The 20,541-nt window shown below is 37.3% G+C and overlaps 1 protein-coding gene across 2 annotated transcripts in view; it reads left to right on the top strand.

Annotated features, from left to right (window-relative positions):
- The window catches only part of PLEKHH2 (pleckstrin homology, MyTH4 and FERM domain containing H2), a 121,786-nt gene that overhangs the window by 59,517 nt on the left and 41,728 nt on the right, over positions 1-20,541 (top strand). For both annotated transcript variants that reach the window (XM_027865492.1, XM_027865491.1), the window contains exons 10-19: positions 4,171-4,265; positions 4,914-5,058; positions 8,215-8,351; positions 8,452-8,562; positions 8,859-8,945; positions 11,859-12,017; positions 15,411-15,491; positions 17,998-18,177; positions 18,867-18,975; positions 20,210-20,322. In XM_027865492.1, the coding sequence (XP_027721293.1) occupies positions 4,171-4,265; positions 4,914-5,058; positions 8,215-8,351; positions 8,452-8,562; positions 8,859-8,945; positions 11,859-12,017; positions 15,411-15,491; positions 17,998-18,177; positions 18,867-18,975; positions 20,210-20,322 (1,217 nt within the window). The remainder of the gene's footprint in view (positions 1-4,170; positions 4,266-4,913; positions 5,059-8,214; positions 8,352-8,451; positions 8,563-8,858; positions 8,946-11,858; positions 12,018-15,410; positions 15,492-17,997; positions 18,178-18,866; positions 18,976-20,209; positions 20,323-20,541) is intronic.

Genomic DNA, 20,541 nt, shown 5'->3' with positions numbered 1-20,541 from the left:
GGGGTTTTCTTGGCAAAGATACTGAAGTGGTTTGTCATTTCGTTCCTAACTCATTTTATAGATGAAGAGCTGAGGCAAGCAGGGTTAAGTGACTTGTCTAGGGTCACATATCTAATAAGTATGAAGCCAGATTTGAACTCACAGAGATGAGTCTTCCTGATTCTAAGTCCAGCACTCTATCCACTGTGCCACCTAGTTGCCCTAGGCTTCATTAAAAAGGGCTTAGCATCCAGGGTTTAGGAAGGTTATAATCACACAATATTCTTGGTCTGGTCTGACCACATGTGTAGTATTGTGTTTGGTTTTAGGTGTATCATTTTAGAAAAGACATTGATAAGCTGGAAACATGGAAAGGAGGTCTACTAGAATGATATAAAGGGCTTTGAATTCATGTCGTATGAGGATCATCTGGAGGAACCAGGGTTGGTTAGCTTGGAGAAGAGATGACATCAGAGTTATCTTCAAGTATTTCAAGGGCTGCCTTGTAGAAAAGTAGAAAAGTCTGTTTGTCTTCAGAAAGCAGGAGTTGAATCAGTAGGTAGAAGTTAAAAAGAGGCAAATTTAAGCACAATATAAGGGGAAATTTCCAACAATTAAGGATACCCAAAGTGGGATGGAATAGGGTTCCAGGGCCTCATGAAAAGTACAGAGGAGCCTAACTCTCCCACTTTTACTCCAGCAGAGATCTAAAATGAGCTCTAAATTGGATAAAAAACCCCCAAAAGAAACTTCAGTTAGCTTTTTTATCTTTTAAAAAATTCTTTGTTATAAGGAATGACTCTCTGGGCACAGGAAGGGGTAAGGATATAGGTGATATAAAATAAAAGATATCAGTAAAAATCTGTTTTAAAAAGAAATGAAGCAATAAAAGATATCAGTAAAAATCTGTTTTAAAAAGAAATGAAACAAGAAAGTTGAGGTTATGGAGGAAAGATTTAGAAGGAGAATTAATGGCTTAGGGGTAGCTAGGTGGCACAGTGGATAGAGCACTGGCCCTGGATTCAGGAGGACCTGAGTTCAAATTCGGCCTCCGACACATAACACTTACTAGGTGTGTGACCGTGGGCAAGTCACTTAACCCCATTGCTTCGCCAAAAAGAGAGAGAGAGGGAGAGAGAGAGAGAGGGAGAGAGAGAGAGAGAGAGAGAGAATTAATGGCTTAGAATAGAATGTGGTAAAATTAATCCAAGATACAGACTTCCTGAAAATTAGAATGGACCAAATAAAGATTAGTGACTCCACAAAACAACATGATATTGGAATAAATCAAAAGATAGAAAAGGAAAAGAAAATATTTTGTAATCACCTGAGTACCTGAAAACCATGAACCTCTAAAAATCCTAGATTTTTAAAAATCCTACTTTATTTTGAGAAATCATAAATAAAAACTATCCAGATTGACTAGAACCAGAGGGCAAAGTGAAAACAGAAAGAATACACCAATCACCTCCAGAAAGAAACCCCCAAAATTACAACTCCCAGGAATGTTACAGCCAAAATCCAAAAATAACTTACCCAACAGAGGAGAAATAGAATCAAGGAATATCAAGCATTGTTGTTGAAAGATCAGGGCTCAACAGAAGCTATGAAATATAAATACATGAATCAAGAATAAATTAGGAAGGTAAGTACATCTGAGCACTTGGAAGGGGCTGGATAATGATGAAAGTGATTACAGTCTACAGAGAGAAGAAACAAGTATACCTTGAGAACCCTAATGTCTCAAGAGTCATAGAAGGAGTTAAATGACAAACAGAGAGACAGGGGGTGATTTGGCTCTGTTTTTATGGTCTTAATAAAAAGAAAGAAAATAGAAGAAAATGGGAATGTACACAGGAAGAAAGGAGTAGGAAGGGGAAAGAACTATCTCATATAATTGGGCTGTGTAAGATCAAGAACATATAAGGTTGGAGGATGGGGTGGGGAGGAGGAATCATAAGAACCTTGCTTTGATCTGAACCAGACAGAGAAGGGCTGAGTGCCCACAACACATAGAGTTTAGTGTAGAAATACATTAAGCTCGACAGAGAAATAGGAAGGGACAGGAAGAGAAGAGAGCATGATTTTAGAGGAAAGGTAGATAATTAAAACAAACTCCAACATCCCAGGGTGGATTGTGATGGGAGAATTAAAAAGTAGGAACTTGTGACTGGGAAACTGAGTAAGTTGCAGAAGGGCAGAGGGAAGAATTTGCTGTTGTTCAGTCATGTCTGACTCTTTGTGACCCCATTTGGGGTTTTCTTGGTAAAGGTACTGGAGTGGTTTACCATTTCTTTCTCTAGCTCGTTTTACAGATGAGAAAACCGAGGCAAACAGGGTTAAGTGACTTGCCTAGGGTCACACATCTAGTAAGTGTCTGAAGCCAGATTTAAACTCAGAAAGAGGAGTCTTCCTGATTCCAAACCCAGTGCTCTATCCACTTTGCCACCTAGCTACCCTGGGTTGAGGTTGGGGTAGGGGTGGAGAGTGGGAGGTAGGGAAGAACTATATCCCTGCAATTATAAATCAGTAATATAAAACAAGGGGCAGCTGAGTGGCACAGTGGATAGAATACTGGCTTGGAATAAGGAAGACTCATCTTTCTGAGTTCAGATTGACCTCAGATGCTTACTAGCTCTGTGACCCTGGGCAAGTCACTTAACCCTCTTTGCCTTAGTTTCCTCACTTGTAAAAAGAGCCAGAGAAGGAAATGGCAAGCCACTCCAGTGTCTTCACCAAGAAAACCCCAAATGGAATCACGAAGAGTCAGACACTACTGAAAATGACTGAACAACAAAGTATAAAGCACACTTTCTCTTTCACACCTTCTTTGTTAAGAGGGAGCCCACGTAATGGACAGAGAACAAAAAGCATTAGGTCAAAGGAAATGGGGGGGTAGGAGGGCACAGATACACAATTAATCATAATAATGATTCCATTAAGGCAGAATGGATTAGAAAGCAGAATTCAACAATCTATCCTTTACAAGAAACTTTTGAAACATAAATATTCACAGAATTAAAAGAAGAGGCTGGTGCAAAATCTATTTTGCTTCAGGTGAAAAATGGGAAGGGTTGTCTCAGGAGCTACTGGATTCCTTTATATTGGATATAGTGCTCTAACTGCATTTAGGAAGACCTGAGTTCAAATCTGACCTCAGATGTTTCCTAGCTGTGTGAACCTGGGCAAGTCATTTAGCCTCTGCCCTATTTTCCACATCTATAAAATGGAAATCAGAATAGCGCCTAATGCACAGGGTTATTGTTAGGATCAACTGGAATAATTTTTGTAAAGCACTTTGTAAGCCTTTAAATGTCATAGAAGGGCTAGTTATTATTATTAATTATCATCATTATTATTATTCTCATTGAGGCCGCATGACCACTTGTCAGGTATTTCATAGAGAAGATTCTTTTCTAGATTGTGGAAGGATTTGAACTAGATGGATACTCAGGTCCTTTCTAGTTCTGACATTCTGTGATTCTGTGAATTCTTTACCCGAAAAAGGATAGATACAAAGAATTTCTTGTGTGAGATTTTCACATTGTAAATCTGTAGAAATAGGTAGTAGTAGATGATTTTGGGGGACAAACCACTTCCTAGTAGTGGGAAGAGTAGTATCCTGGAATCTTCCTCTTGTCCTGCTGGCCTCTTCTCCTTTTCACATGTGTAGGATCTAGATTTTTTTCACCTGATGCTCACCTGAAAAAAGTGATTGATAGCAGAGTTCCATGGAAGTAACATCAGGTAATCATAAGGTGTTTGCATGAAGTAGTCATACATTTAGGAAAGATCAGCAAATATTTGTTGAGCACCTTCTGTATGCCTAGAGTTGTACCAAGTACTTACTGTCAGGAATATAGAAGAATGAGACATGATCATTACTACCCTTAAGTAATTTCCAATCTAGATGGAGAAAAATGATTAATACATACCACCTCTCAATCCTTTGACTTGATCCTATATGCATGAAAAACACTGAAAATTAGTCTAATGTACAATTAAGTCTGAAAGTGCTGCAGGTTGTAAGTGCTGTCATTCATTCTGTAGAAATCTTAGTGAAGAGCCACTTGCATTAGTATATGTTCATGTCCTTTCTAAATTTTGTCACATTCAGAAGAAAGACATTCCCTTCCCCACTCCACTGGCATTTCAATCCACAATTGTCATTTATTCTGTTCTTGATTTCAGATTCTTTGTTGATGCCTTCTTATTCTACATCAGGACTGTATACATCTCTGATTTACAAAGATATGACAACTCCAGTGTATACAACTTTGAAAGGGGTAACTTTGTTGTCATTATTAAACATAGTTGTGGTTGTGAAAATTCTGTACAATCTCCTTTATTCAGGCTCTGGATTCCAAACTTGATGTTTTTCCTGGGTATGCCTGTGACTTTGAAAAGCATATCAGAAGTGGATTGTGAACACAGGAGCAATGGAAAATGTCTGGAAAAGACTGAGTTGGTTTCTATTGTTCTCATGTAGATTTTTTCCCATTATTCATTGTTTAAAAGAACCATATTAGTAATGATGTAGTAATTAGAGCTCTAATTTAGAAAGATCTTTATATCCTTGCCAGGTTTGTTTTTTCTCCCCAAATAACCTGAAATATGCTTGAAATTAAAATGATTTTATTCAGATGTTGACAACACTCATATTTTTAAAGGCCTTTTATGTCTACAAAATCCTCTGTTAGTTAGAATTAGGTGGACTTTTAAAAAATACTACTTAAAGAATGGCAAAATTAATGAGTTTGGAATGTCTTAAGACAATTTTATTCCATGACTTGAATTTACAAAAAATTATCTTGTATGTGTTTGTTTTGTGTGTTTGTGTATATATATGCACGTTCTCATGAGGAAACAGCTATAGAAAGCTACGTAAATATGCATATTTATATTTATGAGATTGTTGTGCTACTTTTCTTTAGAAGGCAACCCAAATAAGCAACAGCCCATTCTTAGATGACTCATCAGGATCTGAAGAGGAAGACAGTTCTAGATCCAGTTCCCGGACATCTGAATCAGATTCTCGAAATCGAAGCAGGCCAGGGAGCCCTCGAGCCATGAAACGAGGTAAGAAGAAGTCCCCAAACTGAGGAGATACCTCGACTCTACACGAACATCAAATAATTTGCAAAACATATTGGGAATATAATCTCTATAGTATGAGAGTTCTTTATCAACATGCCTGCTTTAGAGCATCCAACCCCAATGGCTCTGTGATTCCATCAGTTGGGGTATCACCTCTAGTGCTAACACAACCCATCCATGGCTGATATACTACGGTAGTGGTGTTGAACTCAACTAGAAATAGGAGACACTAAATGCTACATAAGGTTATCTGTGGGCTGCATGTTGACTTAGAAAATCACATATTATCATCATCTGTGTTCTATTGTATTTTCATTCTTTTGTAAAATATTTCCCAATTACATTTTAATCTGGTTTGGGCCTGCACTTGGGGGTATTGAAGGTCACATTGTGACATATTTGTTGTTGTTGTTGTTTTTTAGGCAATTGGGGTTAAGTGATTTGCCCAGGGTCACACAGCTAGTAAGAGTTAAGTGTTTGGTCTGAGGCCGGATTTGAACTCAGGTCCTCCTGATTTCAGGGCCAGTACTCTATCTACTGCGCCACCTAGCTGCCCCCACATTGTGACATGTTTGATACCTCTACTCTAGTATAATAGAAAAAAACTTTCAGGGTCACGAGACTGGAGTTATCATGATGACTAAACCAATTGTGTGATATTCATTCAGAAAGTCATTGGCCTTTCTATATCTGTTTATTCAGTTGTAGAATAGAAAAATGATAACTACTCTACTTTCTTCATAGTGTTATTGTGGAGATAAAATAAGGTAAATAACCTGATGAAATATGGTTTCTCTTTCAACTTGATTGCTTGGCATTCTTTTTATCACTTGATTATTCTCTGATAATTTCTGGAGTATGATATACTACTTAAAGTCAGAAAAACATCTCCAAAGCGATTTTTCATCCCAAATTCTTTCTCTTAACAAAATGGCAGCCAGAACACATTTTAAATGGGTGTGTCTTCTGAAATTGTTAATGAATTTCAATGAAATGTGGTACATAGATGTTACAGTGAAATGTGATTACATAGATTAAGATCTATAGGTCATATAACCATTAATATACATGAAAGCATTATTTAAAAGCTAGTTGTTATTTTTGCCATTATGAATTTATATCAAATAAGAAACAGAAATGATGTATGTTATTGACATAGCAAGTTACAACATGATCTTTGAATGTTAGCAAACACTTTGTATCAGCTCCTGCTGATATGATGGATAGGTACCCCAGTTTTTTATTTTAGTGTATGGATCTGAAGCTAAGCCCAAATACAAGTTTAAAAATTATAGCATATTTCATCACAATGGGAGAATTTTTTTTTATTTAGTGATTCATCACATATGACTTACTAGGTGAAAGTAGATTTTCCTAAAGGAAGTGAATCAATGTGGAAGTGACTTTTTAAACTCTAAGTTATAGGAGGAGAAGAAAATGACATTGGATCATACTTTAAAATAACTCACTATTTTAAAAAAAGCATCACATATTTAAAAAGTGAGTGGGATGACATCTGTGGCAGGATAAGATCTCTAAGACAGCCCATGAACAATATAACCATGGATAGCTCTTTCCAGATATCAAAATAACTGGGTAAAAATGCTTGCCACGAGGGACTTTTTAATAATTAGAGGGCATGCTTTAACTTATATTGAGAACCTGAGTCAGATATAAAGTGATATCACACGAAAGATTATGAAGGGATATCATTTGAAGTGATAGGAAGTGATGTCATGGAAAGGGACAGCTTGTTATAATAGGAAAGTGATGGATGTGGAGTCAAGAGAGATGAGAGTTTGAATGCTGACTCTGACACTAACTGTGTGACCCTAAGCCAAGTCCCTTCTCTTTGGGGCTTAGTTCTTTTTATGTAAAGTGCAAATAATCATACCTATAATGCCTTCCTAAAGGCAGCATACTGTATGGGGTAGAAAGGTGACCTCTGAGTTAGGAAGACCTGGATTCAAGTCCCACCTCAGACACACCCTGGCTTTTTGACCCTCGGCAAGTCACTTCTATATAGATGTGACTGTAACTTATAGGGACAGCTTGGTGGCACAATAAATAGAGTGGAGTCAGGAAGACTCATCTCTGTGAGTTCCAATCTGGCTTCATACTTATTAGATATGTGACCCTAGACAAGTCACTTAACCCTGTTTGCTTCAGTTTCCTCATCTGTAAAATGAGCTGGAGAAGGAAATGGCAAATGATTACAGGCAGCTAGGTGGCGCAGTGGATAGAGCACTGGCCCTGGAGTCAGGAGGAGCCAAGTTCAAATCCGGCCTCAGACACATAACACTTACTAGCTGTGTGACCCTGGCACATTGCCTAGCAAAAAAAAAAAAAAAAAAAGTACTATGTCACAAGGAATCTGCATTTACCCAGTGAAAAACAGTTCATTGAACATGAAATTGAAGAAAAATGAATTAAAATATAACTTAATTCAAACCATTACAGTATCTTTGCCAAGAAAACCCCAAATGGAGTCACAAAGAGTCAGACATGTCTGAAAATGACTGAACAACAAAATAACTTGCAGAACAAGTGCTAATCTTCATTCATACCTAATGTGAAGAAATCAAGACTTAAAAAAACAGTGCCATCAAAACAGCTGTTTCAGTAGGTAGGATGCCCATGTGGATGGAGTCATGATTTTTTTAAAGTAGTGATACAAGAAGAAATCTATTCTAAATGTAGACTTCAAGATATGTTATCTGTGTAAACACACCCAAACCCCTTTATTTCATGTGCTTCCTGACCTCAATAGAAACTTGCCTGGCTAACTCTACCAATTCCTTTCCTTTTTCTTCTGATCTGTGTTCTACAAAGCCAAATCAAGTGTATGTGTAAAGGTTAATCCATGATGACTTAGGGGATAAAACACTAACATCTCTTAGAGACTCCAGACAGTAGAAGCTAAAGGGAACTCAAGGCCATCTTTGTTGTGTAGATGAAGAAACAGAACCCCGGGAAGAAGTGACTTGCCCAAGACCAGACAGATAGTCTGAAGCATGATTTGAACTCAGGTTCTCTGACTCCAAAGCCTGTGAGTGCTTTTTCCCACTGTGCCATCGGCTACATGTTGAGATAGTCTGGGTTATAACATGAATGCACTTTATTTTATTAATCAATCAGGTGTGTCTTTATCCTCTGTAACTTCTGAAAGCGATTATGCTATTCCTCCTGACGCCTATTCAACGGATACAGAATATTCAGAACCAGAGCTGAAGCTCCCCAAAACTTGTTCTTCTTCCAGTGATAATGGAAAAAATGTAAGCACAGTAATATTTTTTCATATCAATAGACCCCTCAGTTAGGAGGGTCCAACAGTTGACACATTTATGAGATTTTTCTTTTTCTTTTCAAAATTAGGAGCCCCTGGAAAAATCTGGCTATTTGTTAAAAATGGGTGGTAAAGTAAAGACCTGGAAACGGAGGTGGTTTGTTCTTAAAGGTGGTGAATTACTTTATTACAAATCTCCGGTGAGTATGAGGCACTAAATTGTTTACTATGATATCCACCAAACTGTAACTCAAACTCCTGATTCCTTTTCATCCACAGAACTCCAGTAATGACAACAAAGCATTTTTTAAAAAATTGTTTGTATATTTAAAGGAATAGCAAGTTGTGCATAGCAGATTTGCAGTTTCATGTACAATTATCTTTTCTATTGTACTATGTTATGGAAATGCTTGTTTTGTTCCATAAATTAAAAATAATCTTTTAAAATTGCATTGCAGATTATCACATTAAATTTGGTTTTCTCTTTTTTTCACAGAGTGATGTGATTAGAAAGCCCCAGGGCCATATTGAACTTAGTATGTCCAGTCATATCGTTAGAGGAGATAATAAACAAACAGTTCAGGTAACTGTCTCAAGTATTTTTATATCCTACATAATCAACTCTCAATTATCCACGTGAAAAGAGGAGTAGGAAGGTGAATTTGTGTTTGCTCTGCTCCCCTAGGAGAATATAAACTCTTTGAGGACTTGGATTCACATGTAGCCTCTGCTGAGACCTTGGACCAGTCAGGAAGATGTAGGTTCAAATCCAGTCTCTGATATTGTTGTTCCTCCTTCGTTCTCAAAGAGGACCAATAACATTTGGAGAGTGGTGTCTTGACTTGCGAATGAATTGGATTTAAGTGAGGCAGGACTGTGCAGAGTCATCAGCCTCACTCTCCTCCAGAGTCACAGGAGTCCAGCAGCGAGACATAGGTCACGATGACTAGAGATGGCCCCAGATGCAGTGGGAGACCTTCCAGTCTGTGATACTTAGTAGTTGCAAGACCCTAGGGCAATCACTTAACCTTTCTAAGCCCCAGTTTCTTCATCTGTAAAATTAGTAGGGTGGATTTGATGTCTACAATCCCTTTCAACTCTAAATCTGTGATCCTATGACTGTTTGATTTTTGTCCTTGTTTCCCCAGCACCCAGCACAGAGGTTGACTTAGCAGGCCATCTTCATAAATGTGTGTTGAATCATTGTTTGAAGGGGTGATTCAATACAGCCAGATTCACCTCTTCATTGATGCTAGAACAGTTTTGAAGTCCTAGAGACCCAGATAAAATCATGCAATGTTTGGTTTGGCTTTGGATGGGCCTTACATCTCCATTTTTCACCTCTACCCTCATCCCCAGTGTCCTCAGGCTATCATGTAAATTAGGTATCTGATTAATTGACATTAAGGTGTTAATGATTTAATGTGTTACTCATCCTGGGAATATTTATATTTGAAGAGAAAAAGACTGGAAAAAGTAATTAATAACCCAAAAAAATAAGTCTTTAGTGGTGTAGTTTAGCACTATGACCAGGATAGGGGAATCGTTTTTGTGTAGGATGAACCTGACAGGTGTCCCTTTCATAGAATGAGATCATGCTACTAACCTTTAGTATAGAGAATCATTATAGAAAGTATCATTAGTATAGAGAACTCTCATTGAGGAACCTCTCTTTACCAGTGTACCTTCTCTGTCATCTGAGAGTTGCCAACGGACATTGAGAGGGTAAATGATTTACTTAGGGTCTCATGTTTCAGAAGCAGTACTTGAACCCTTGACTCTAAATCTAGCTCTCTGTCTGCTATTCCAGGGCTCCTTACCTTTTTTTGCCATGATCCCTTTGGCAGTCTGGTGAAACCTATGGACCCCCTTCTCAGAATATTTTTAAACTAATAAAATACATAGATTTAAAAGAAAACCAATTATATTGAAATAGAATCATCAAAAAATTTTTAAAGTTCACAAAATACTTTATCAACATTCATTGATTAAGTACCTACCATGTGCAAGGAAAATCCCAAGTTAAGAACCCATGCTCTACATTATGCTGCCCTCATGAACATGGCCCCTAGACACACGCACAAAAGCCTTCTATGTCATGTGCAAGAAAAAACTAGCCTTACCATAAGGAAGGTATAACACTAGAAAGGCAGTCTTCTATAAGCATCTGAGGGAAGACGTTTTAAATTAAAATACTTCTTTCTGAAATACCTGTAATGTTTGCTCATCATTGTTCTAAAAATAAGGCTGAGAAGGCAAGCATAATCTTCTTGATTGGCAAACAATAGAGGAGCAGTAGAAATTGCCTACAAGAACATAAAAAGAATACAGCAAGAGGGGAGGCTTGACCATGTTGGAAGAGCATGGTGGGTGGACGAAGTGACTTCGGAAGTGTGTGGAAAATCCTTATTGTGGATAAGTCAGGTGTGAAAAGTTGAGAGTTGATTTATCTCATTATACATTAGCTGCAGCCATGTATAGGATGCAGAAACTTTCCCCTATGTTTGAAATGTACTGTGCCCCTAAAATTTTACCTGTTCTACAGACTTGCATTTCTGTAATTAGTGAGCCTCTCTCCCACCCAAAGAGATAAACATCAAAGAATTTGTTCCTTCATTAAACTCTTTGTGAGGAAATGTCTTCTAGTATTACTCCTGCTCCAAAATTTCAAACAATCGTATGAAGCCTGGAAGGGTCCCCAAGATTCCAAGTACTGATGTGATACAAGGACATCTTTAGTGAGTTTTATACCCAATAATTTCTTATCATTAAAGGTGTCTGTTGTTAAAATTGAAATAACCCGGTTTTACATTGAGCAAGAATTTAGTTATTGTAGTTTTCACAAAGTGGTCACGATGTGGAGAGTAAGAATACGTTGGTAAGTCAATCAAAACGCATTTATTAAGCACCTACTGGGTGCTGGGCCCTGTCCTAGGCACCGGAGATACAAATACAAAGTGAGATAATTCCTGCCCTTAATGAGTTTACGTTCTGCTCCTCAGGAGGCAAAAGGCACACAAGGATGTGAACTATACCTGTGATTGAACTGGTATAGGAAACTCCCAGTACCAATGCAGGTCACTACCTTCTATGCAATTTATGGTCTTAGAGAGCTGTCAGGGGCTGGGAAGTCAAGTGATTTGCCCAGGATCACACAGCTAGTATGTATCAGAGTCTAGACTAGAACGAAGGCCTTCCTGACTCCAAGGCCAGCGCCCTATTCAGTGAAACATACTGCTTTTCAGAATGTTCACAGAGCATTAAACACAGATTCTATTTTTAAAAGCACACAGTGATTAAGGGTAGAGGGAAGGAGAATTGACATCTAGGCAAATCAGAAAAGGCCCTTCTTGCATATTACTCTTAGCCTCGAAGGCAAGGTGTAGAGAAGCAACTTTGCTTCCATGTTAAGCAATTAGGTTTGACTACTGGACTTAGAAAGAAATAAAGACATCCTATAGTATTTCTCAAGACTTACTTTATTCTCCCATTCTAGTTGACTACTGAGAAACGCACCTACTACCTGACTGCAGATTCTCCCAATATATTAGAGGAATGGATTAAAGTCTTACAGAATGTCCTTCGAGTCCAAGCTGCCAATCCTCTTTTCCTCCAACCTGATGGAAAACCAACAGTCAAGGGGTTGCTTACCAAGGTAGGGTCTTAGGACACTGAATTTCTTAGAAATGATCATCGTGCACAAATGTGTACCATACCTTCCCTCTGTCCTTGTCTCTACTTTATCCTGTATATAGCTTGCTTGTCCATAGTTGTTTGCGTTGTTGTTTGTCCTTCGTTCTTGAAGAGGACCATGACATGCAAGGGAATTGAATTTAAGTGAGGCAGAGCTGTGCAAGATCACTAGCCTCACTTCCTCTTTTAGAGCCATCTGGGTCCGGTGGCTCGATATAGATCAGGACGACTGGAGATGGTCCTGGATGCAGTGGGAGTTTGCATTAGACATGAGACTGTGAGCTCCTTGAGGGCAGCCATTAGTTTTTGCCTGTTCTTGTGTCCCCAGCACATAGCATAATGGCTCGCACATAGTAGGTGCTTAATAATGCTCGTTTACTGACTGACTGCTTAGTTAGTACACCAACACATAGTTTTATCTTTTTTTTTTATTTGTTTTGATCCAGACCTGTGATTTTATTGATGTGGGAAGCTGCTGTTGTAGGAACGTTCTTCACTATCAGCAGCTTCTCTTGATTTATACAGTCTCAGTCTGGCACACTGAGAGGTTCAGTGATTTGCCCATGGCTGCGTAGCTAGGCTATATCAGAGGCAGGATTTGAAACCAGATCTCCCTTCCTTCAAGGGTAACCCTCCGTCCTCTTTGGCTACATGGCCTCTTATCTCTATTGTAGCAATATCATTTTAGGGCTTCCAAAGGACATAATGTTACTTCTTTATTGCAGCATCAAGATATTTCATAAAGATTGGATTTTTTTTTTACTCTTCATAGTTCTACATGGTGCTGTCAAAGGTAGAATGTGACCCTTGAGCTATGTGTTAAATACCCCTACCTTGAATGACTCTTTGTTTCCCTAAATGACACTACTCTTCCAATTTTGGGCTCAGGTTGTTATATTTCTCCTGTCTTCTCTTCCACATTTCAAGCACTGATTGTACGTGCATATTGTTTTGCGTATTTTTAATTGGAGTAATTTGATATGATTATCGGGTGACTAAATTGAGGGGCAGTGCAGTGGATAGAGTGCCAGCCCTGGAGTCAGGAGGACCTGAGTTTGAATGTGGCCTTGCCTTACTAGCTTACTAGTATACTTACTAACTGTGTGAACCTGAGCAAGTCACTTAGCCCAGCTTGCTTTAGTTTCTTCATCTGTAAAATGAGCTAGAGAAGAAAATGGCAAACCACTCCAGTATCTTTGCCAAGAAAACCCCCAAATGGGGTCATAAAGAGTCAGACACGACTAATTGACTAAACAACAAAAATGCTAAGTGATTGAAGACATGAAGCTTAAGTTTTCTTCCTATTTTCTTCCTATTACTTACAAAAAGCCTGTCCATTCCCATATCACTGAAGTCAGTGTTTTTTTGAGTAGAAAACTTTTCCTGCAGTTATTTTGGATTTAGTTACTTGCTCAAAGTTTATCTGTAGACTATTTGAGCTACTGCTATATAATATTCTAATGAATTGGGGAAGAAGGCTTTTTAAGTTGTCAAAATAACAAGTATATAAAATTAGTGTGTATGGGAATTTAAAGGTAGATGTTGCTAGTTAACTAATTTGATTCAAGTTATTATCAGCTACACTGGGTACATTAATGCCTAGAAAAGAAACTCTTTTTTAAAAGAAAAAATCAAATTGTTCTTTTAACTATTGAGCTATGCAAGGTCATGAGTTTTGGGATTATCTCTAATCTTTAGGGAAATTCTTCCAAAATTATACTTGTTTCATTGTTTTAACTTATTCTGAAACTTAAAAAAGTAAGAAATTAGGCTATTGCTTATATAATATTATCTAGTTCCTTTGTATTTTTTTAATAGAAAATGTTTGAATGGACCTCTTTTTTCAGTATCACTATTGCTAACTCTCCCTTCCCAACTCTCTCCCTAACTCCTCATCACCATTAAAAACTGAGAGAAAGAAAAAAGCCCTTGTAACAAATAAATATAGTCAGCAAAATGAATACATACAGTGGATGTGACCAGAAAGGTTTGTCTCTTTCTCTACCTCTGTCAGGATGTGGATAGCATGCTTTATCCTCTGGAGACATGGTTGTCCATTGCATTGATCAGAATTTCAATGGTTTTTAATGTTGTTTTTCTTGACAATATTGTCATCTTTTGTATAAATTGATATCCTGATTTGCAGTTACTTAGAATGTTTTCCTTATTTTCTGTTTCATATTTCTCAATTTATAATTTTGCTAAAGAGTTTATATTACTTCACCTTAATAAAGAGGCAGCATGACTGCCTAACAGATGCAGCTCTGGACGTGGAGACAGGAGGACTTGGGTTCAAATCTGGCCTCCAACACTCACTAGCTTTGTGATTTTGGTCATATCTCTTAACCTCTCTGAGGCCCAGTTTCCTTGCCTGTAAAATGAAGATGATAGCTTTTAGAATCATTGTTCATTTCAAGTCCTTGGAGACTATAGCCAAATAATATGCCAGTATTATCAGAGCACTCCATAAAGTTTATTTCTATACAATAACTTACTAAAATCCACTAAAAGTCATAAGGGTACATCTATAAAAATATGTTTCCAAGCTTGATAAAACGAACACAATACAAATGAAGCATTTCCCCACCCAAGCAGTGCTCCAATCCATCAAACTTTTTTTTTTTTTTTGGTAAGGCAATTGGGGTTAAGTGACTTGCTCAGGATCACACAGCTAGTGTCATATGTCTGAGGTCAGACTTCAACTCAGGTCCCCCTGACTCCAAGGCCGGAGCTTTATCCACTGTGCCACCTAGCTGCCCCTCAATCCATCAAACTTCTAAGTAGATGGACTATTTGTTTGTATAACTAAGGGTTTAAATGAGGAAAGGGTAACCATATTTGTGAGCTTAATTGTCCATTTTGCTTTCTTTTATTAATATCACTGTAGTGTGGCAATTCCATTACCTTTCAACAAATTACTCAGTAAAGATTCTATCCAAGGATTTTTATGAAAACATCAGAGAAGAAATATGCTCAATTATTAATATAGAATTTGGTAAAGTATTTCTCCCCAAAGCATGCATATATAATAAAATAATAGTAGTCGGATAATACGTGCACATATTATTTAGAGTATTCTCTTCCTTATGTTCACAAAAAGCCTTTTTACTATTCTACTAAAAATTGATATAGATATTTTTAAAGATTTGTGCTACAGGTATTTTTAAAGCAATGTTTGGAATTAATATTAAGTGTTTTGGAATGTGAATTACAAAGCACATGTACCCTGGTCAAACAAACAGGGTAATCTTGGATTCCATACATATATATATATATAAAATTAGAATAGGGAAGATATACTTTGAGGTATCAGATTTCTGAGATTAATTTTTAATTCTTCATAATATAATTACAGGTGAAACATGGCTACTCTAAGAGAGTTTGGTGTACACTCATAGGAAAAACATTGTATTATTTTCGTAGTCAAGAAGATAAGGTATGTATGTGTTCTTAACCAATAGGCTACTTAGAGGCATTTAAAAATTATAACTGAAATTTTTTTCACTGTTGTTAATAGTTTTATTAATAGTTTTAACTTATTAACTTTGAATTAGATTAAAGTTTTGTTTAAAACATAATATGTATTTTCAAGTGGCAAACAGAGATCTTGATTCTTTTTACCCTAAGAATGTCTAATAATTCATCTTAGCCCAGAAGAAAGAGGCTTCATGCACCACCTATCACTTTTCTATGGTCTCCCCAGGATCCAGAAATATCTAAATCATGTTAAAAATCTTCTGGGAAATATAGTATTAATAATAAGTAACATTTATATAGTGCTTACTATGTACCAGGCACTATGCTAAGCACTTTAAGCACTCATCTGATCAGCCCTGGGAGGTAGGTGCTATTATTATCCCCATTTTACAGATGAGGGTAGACAGAGTTTTATGGAGGGTCAAGGCTGGGGTTCTGATATGGTCTGATAGGATGGAGTCCAAAGGGTCTAATATGTTCGATTGAAAGGTATTAAAGGTATAAGAAATGGAAGATTACATGTTGGGAAAAGTTCCAGAGTCCTTGCATGTCAATATTATAGTAACTAGATGTAAGACCTCCAAGATGATACATGTACCCAGTTACCATTTATGGGCACTTTATGTCACCTCTATCATCCAAAGATGTACCCAAGTCATCCAAAGATGATTTGGACCTAGTGGCCTTTTAAAAATTTGTGATGTAGTATTCATAGAGAATACCCAGTCTGTGGCTGAATAGTCCCTTGTGAACTAATTAACCTTACACTGTTCTATGGCTCTAGAGTGGACATTATTATTATTCATTTTTTGTTTTCAGAACTGGTACAAGGGCCTACCACTGCCCTCATTAATGAACCTCCTCCATTTTCTTTCAAGAGCAGACAGTTACATGTTGACTAGCAAACTTGGAAAAAATATGTAAAACATGTTCTCAGGAAGTCAGAGGATTCTGTGTATGTATATACATATGTGTATATGTAGTGTGATGCACATGTGTGTGCATGTATGTAATCGTGCATTTATATGCATATGTGTACATATACATATACGTGCATATACATATCTCTGTATATGTACATATATGGAATGACTCCCATCTCTGCAAACCCAGCCCCGCGTTCTTTCTTGAGCACCAGTCCCCCATCATCAGCTTCCTATTGGACATTTCAAATTGGATGTCCAGAGATGGTTTAAACTCAACATATCCAAAACAGACCCTGTTATCTTTCCCCAAAACCCACTTCTCTAATGAACTTAGCATTTTCGTCAAGGGTATCACATCCTCCCAGTTTTCCAGGATCATAACTTAAGCATCATCATCATCTGCTCATATCTCCATCACCACAGATCCAATCTATATCTTATTTCTATTTCCAGAGTCTCATGAGTCAGATTGTGTTTTTATTTTTTTTAATTTTATAAATGCTTTTTTCTATGTCATTACCCTCTTCCCCTCTCAATGTGCCCTCATTAATAATGAAGAAAAACGGTTAAACAAAACCAACTAACACAGTGACCATAGTTGACAACATATGTCACATTCTATGATCAGAGCCACCACCCCTTCTCTGCTAAGAAGAGGTATTCATGGCTCATTGTCTGTACCCCAAGACCAAGACTTGCCATTAAAATTAATAATTATTTGTCTACCTTTTAGTGCTGATTTTGTTTCTATTATTTATAGTCATTGTTCTGTGGTTCTGATCATTTTGCTCAGCATCAGTTCATGCAAACCTTCTCCTATTTCTCCAAATTCCCTAAATGCATTGTTTCTTAGTATACAATTCATGTATTTATTCATGTATTAGTGTACAATTCATGTACATGTATTAATGTACAATTCATGAATTAGTGTACAATTCACGGATATATCACAATTTGCTCAGCATTTTCCAGTCAATAGGCAATACATGTTCCCAGTATTTGCTACCACAAAGAATATTTCTATGGATATTTTGGCATATATCAGGCCTTTCTTTCTCAGACAATTCATTTAAAAAATTCCCAGTATTACAGTTATAATTCTTACTACCTAGATAAAAATGAAATAGCAGCTAGGTGGCACAATGGGTAGAGTGCTGGGCCTAGAGTCAGGAAGACTGAGTTCAGATCTAGCTTCAGTTACTAACTAGCTGTTTTACCCTGGGCAAGTTGCTTCCCCCATCTGCCTCAGTTTCCTTAACTATAAATGGGGATCATAATAGCACCTACCTCCCAGGTGGTTGTGAAGATCAGATGAGACAACATTTGTAAAGCATTTGGCACAGTGCCTGGCACATAATAGGTGCTTAATAAATGCTGTTCCCCTCCCCCTCTTATCTTTCCCTTCTCCCTTAAGGAGCTCAAGAAATCTTCTACTTTCTTAAGGTCAATGAACCAAGTAGACAGTGTTTGGTCTGAAAAATTCAAGCAGGAAAATAATTTAGAAAGTAGCTTTCTCACCATTACTGATATTTGCTTCAGTTTCCTTTAGGCCAGATCAAACTTTGGGAGGCTAAAGTTGATGAAGTTGACAGATCTTGTGATTCTGATGAAGATTATGAGGCCAGCGGTCGCAGTCTGTTATCTACACATTATACCATCGTTATCCATCCCAAAGAGCAAGGACCAACCTACCTTCTAATTGGATCCAAGCATGAAAAGGTGACAAGAAAAATTTTTTTTTATTAAATTGATTTAGACAGAGGCTTATTCACTATTATTAACAATTTTTCAAAGCATTCCCAGGGAAATAAGAAAAGGAACATTTGTTATCAGTTATTTTCAGTTCATTTTTTTATGAATTTTTCCTCCCATTTAGATGTAGGCCCATGGCTTTTATTTGATATGTCATTTTCAGTCCTGTTGCTGAATGTTCCCAGAAGCTGAATTTAGAAGAAAAAGATGGTCAAGAGCCCTCACATTGAAACTATTCAGTGGTTATGGGATGTCACTTCTCTCACAGGGAAAGATTTCTAGAGGGAAAACTAAAGGTTTTTGTCATATCCCTGCTATGTTCAGTGACCTAGTAAAAGTTTTTGTCTAATATAATTGAAAATGAACTGTTATCATTTATTTTAGTCTCTTAGAGACAGCTTCCACCCACCATCTTGATGCACTCCATAATTTGGTCATGTCCTGCTGAGAAATGTCTGTAGAAGATAAAGAAGGTGATGCCAGTCAGGATTTAGGCACATGGGCACAATTCAGAATCAGCCTAACTGAAAAGACTCCATGATTTTGAAAATGCAATCCAGCCCAAAGTCTTTGTTTGTTCATGTTAAATTAGATTTTTCTCAAATAATTGAAAATAATTCTTGGTTTGTTGATTATTCTTGTAATCTGTTTTTAAGGACACTTGGCTTTATCATCTAACTGTTGCAGCCGGAAGCACCAATGTAAATGTCGGGTCTGAATTTGAACAGCTGGTTTGCAAACTGCTTAATATAGAAGGGGAACCCAGTAAGTGTTTCTTCATTTCCTAAACAGGGTTTACCAATTACTGGAAGTAGAAATGTATTCCTAGAGAGTTATAGTCAACTTTTCACAATCTCTTTCTGTACCAGAGTTCTAATTACAGCACTAAGAAATTCAGCAAATATGTATATGGTTACATGGAAATGGAAATTTGTTAAATATCTCCTCAGTGCTTACTATATCCAAAACATGGTGCAGTGTGCTATTGGTGGTAGAAAGATAAATAAGGAGGAGGTATTGTTTCATTTTTCGTGTTTGTATCCCTAGTACCTTGTACAATGTGTGTTACATCATAGCTATTTAATAAATTCTTGTTGATTGATAAAAAAAGATAAATAAGGCCTGGTCCCTCCCCTTAAGAAGGTTATAGTCTAGGAGTAGATATAAAACATGTACTTAAATAACTGTAGTACAAACAGTAATTGTGTGCTAATTATGTAGGAGAGGTACAAAATATTGCAAGATTTACAAGGAAAGAGTGATTATTTATGGGAGGAAAAGGAGGATCACAGAAGGCATTTGAGCTATAGCTTGAAGGACAGAAGTACGATTTCACCTGGTGGAGATAAATATATGGTAGAGCAGACGACCTTCCAGGTATAGGGGATGGAATCCACAAATGCACAGAGGTAGTTTTCCAAATGTTTATCTGATATTGACTATATTAATTTAATATTTAATATAACATGGGCAACTAGGTGGTGCTGGGCCTGGAGTCAGGAAGACTCATCTTCCTGAGTTCAAATCTGGCCTCAGATACTTATTAGTTGTGTGACTCTAGGCAAGTCACTTAACCTTGTCTGCCTCACTTTCCTCATCTGTCAAATGAGCTGGAGAAGGAAATGGCAAACCACTCCAGTACCTTTACCAAGAAAACTCTGAATGGGGTCATAAGAAGTCAGACACAGCTGAAATGACTGAACAACAACCCTGTTCTAGGCAGTGGGTTACTGAGACCAAGTGATAAAGTCTCTGCCTTCAAAAAATTTACATGTCCCTGAAATCTGATTAGTCTTATGCCATCTACTTAGATCCCAGTTACCCCTGCTCTACCAAAAAAAAAAAAGTCATTCTTTTCTTACCTCAAATTTTTCTTGATCTGTTCCATTTGATAGTGAATGCAGGGCTTGAGTGAGCCAAACCTCTTTGAAGGGTTGATTTAGTCAAAGGTAAAATCTGTGAGTTCCTCTTTTAATTAAGTACTTTGTTCTATGGTCAGCTTCTCAGATATGGAGACATCCTGCTCTGTGTCATAGCAAAGAAGGAATCAGTTCACCTCTGACAACACTGCCTTCTGAAGCTCTGCAGACTGAAGCTATTAAATTATTTAAGGTAAAATCCTGCCCCCCACCCAGGGGATGAGGGTGGTGGGAGGTAAGGACAGTAAGCATTGTTGAAACAAAAAAAACATCTAAATCAGAAAAGAAATAGCATACCAGATATATATTATTATCAATGAGAGCCTTGAAGTTACTTATATATAGAAGCTCTGTCCTTTTCTGGGAGATAGATAGATAGATAGATAGATAGATAGATAGATAGATAGATAGA

Source organism: Vombatus ursinus, unplaced genomic scaffold (assembly GCF_900497805.2).
Source record: "Vombatus ursinus unplaced genomic scaffold, bare-nosed wombat genome assembly UNPS02014778.1, whole genome shotgun sequence".
NCBI lineage: Eukaryota > Metazoa > Chordata > Mammalia > Diprotodontia > Vombatidae > Vombatus > Vombatus ursinus.
Note: the sequence above shows the minus strand (reverse complement) of the source record. Positions and strands in the feature narration are given on the sequence as shown.